The 1,883-nt window shown below is 42.9% G+C and overlaps 2 protein-coding genes across 2 annotated transcripts in view; one reads left to right on the top strand and one right to left on the bottom strand.

Moving 5' to 3' along the window:
• DDRGK1 (DDRGK domain containing 1) overlaps positions 1 to 499 on the bottom strand; it is a 20,259-nt gene extending 19,760 nt beyond the window's left edge. The window contains exon 1 of the mRNA XM_019645667.1: positions 323 to 499. Within this exon, the coding sequence (XP_019501212.1) occupies positions 323 to 413 (91 nt within the window). The 5' untranslated portion in view covers positions 414 to 499. The remainder of the gene's footprint in view (positions 1 to 322) is intronic.
• Positions 500 to 785: 286 nt separating this feature from the next.
• Positions 786 to 1,883, top strand: part of ITPA (inosine triphosphatase) — a 13,487-nt gene continuing 12,389 nt past the window's right edge. The window contains exon 1 of the mRNA XM_019645666.1: positions 786 to 845. Within this exon, the coding sequence (XP_019501211.1) occupies positions 786 to 845 (60 nt within the window). The remainder of the gene's footprint in view (positions 846 to 1,883) is intronic.

The following is a 1,883-nucleotide window of genomic DNA, read 5'->3' as shown; positions in this document are numbered from 1 at the left end:
GGTCTGAAGGTCTAGAGTGCTAGGGGGCGAGAGCAGGGATGGGGCGAGGCTGTCTTCTGGGGCCGGAATAAAAGTGTAGGGGGCACAGCTATCCTGTCGCGGGTTCTCGCACTGCGGCTCGCTGCCAGTCACCCGTCGCGCACGTATGCGCATGCGCGCGGTCTGTCTGACTCGCACCAAACACAGCCGGGGGACTAGATCCTCTCCTCAGCCGCGCCAGGCATGCCGGCACATGCGCAGGAGTCTCGGCGCGAAGGCCTACCAAAGCTCAGGAGGCCAGAGGACGCTGGCCTAAAGGCTCCGGTGCGGCGGGGTCTCCTACCTGCTGCCACCCAGCCTCGTCTGCGAGTCAAGAAGAGGATAAGGCCAACAAGGAGAGCTGCAGCTACCAGGTACACCACGGGAGCCACCATGACGACAGCTTCCAGGTGGGACCAGCGCGTCCACCCAAAGCCCCGGGATCTCCCAGGCTCCGCCCAACGCCCATATGGCCCCTCCCGTTTCCCATTCCAGGCTCCGCCCATCATCAGGGCCCGCCCATGCCTCACTCCTCACCTAGAGACCTTAATTTTTTATTTTAAAATGAATTTAGGAGGCGTAAAAAAACATGTTAAGTGGAAATTATTGCAAATGGTTATGTGCAGTGTGACAACATTTATGTATGTTTTTAAAAAAGCACCAAACAATACCACATAAAAACATACTATGTGGAAAAAGTATAAAAAGATGCTTGGGAATAAGACACACCAACTTCAGGATAGCGGTTATTTTTGGGAGGGAAGAGGATGGGTGAGATAAAGGGCAGCGTTTTGCCTGTATCTGTGACATTTGATTTCGTTGAAAGGGTGAAGGGGAGAGACCAAATCCTCTATTTAAATAAATTGTGATATACTTTTGTACTCAGACCAGCAATTTTATATCTATTTTAAAATAAAATTAGCTTTATTAGGTTGTACACAAATTAGGGATCCAATTTTTCATAGTGCTCAGAAATTAAATACCCATAGGGAATTTAAATTCTCAAGCATCACTTTAAAAAACTGGAGACAAATTATACCTCGATAAAGTTGTTTTTAAAAAAACTGGGGCAGGATGTAAACTTGAGATTTTCAAAAAAGCCATAAGTACTGGGAACTTAGTAGTATGAAGCTTTGTGTGTGTTTGATAACATAAAGATCCCAGTACCAATGGTGTGTGTGGGAGGGAAGATTTGAAAAAATATGACATGTTAACATCTTAATGTGTTAGTGGAAATTACTGCAAGTGGTTATGTGCATTTTGACAATATTTATGGTTTAAAAGCACTAAACAATACCATATTGTTAAATTGGGAGTGGTGGGAACTTGAACATTTAGTATTTCCTGTAAGTTTGGAATATTTCATAATTTACATTTTTAAATAAGCCAAAAAGGGTAGTATACATGAAATAAAAATAGTGAATGTTGATAATTGTTAAAGTTGGGTGATGGGTATATAAGGGCTCATTATACTGCTCTTTTCTTTTGTAAGTTTGACATTTTTGTATGGGTTTGAAATTTTCCATAATAAGGTTTTATTAAAAAGAATTAAGACTTCATACATTTTTGTGTGTAATTTGCACGTGTACAGAAAGTTGTCTTGAAGGGCAAAACAACAAACTGTCAAGAGTTAACTCTTTCTTGTTGCCTCAAACAGGTATCATTTTTATTTATTTTTTTATTATTTTATTTTTTTAATTGGGGGATGGGAACAGCGTTGGGGAATTGGGGAAGGGGAAAAGACAAGTTGCTGTCATTTTGTTCTTCAGTCTAGTTGTGGAGGACGTTGCTTCATTGGCCCAAGTTAGCACCATCATTGCACTCTTCCTGGGCGAGGCAGATCAGTCGCTGGCCTCTGGACGGCC

Source organism: Hipposideros armiger, unplaced genomic scaffold (assembly GCF_001890085.2).
Source record: "Hipposideros armiger isolate ML-2016 unplaced genomic scaffold, ASM189008v1 scaffold_94, whole genome shotgun sequence".
NCBI lineage: Eukaryota > Metazoa > Chordata > Mammalia > Chiroptera > Hipposideridae > Hipposideros > Hipposideros armiger.
This window is presented reverse-complemented; position numbering and strand designations above follow the sequence as displayed.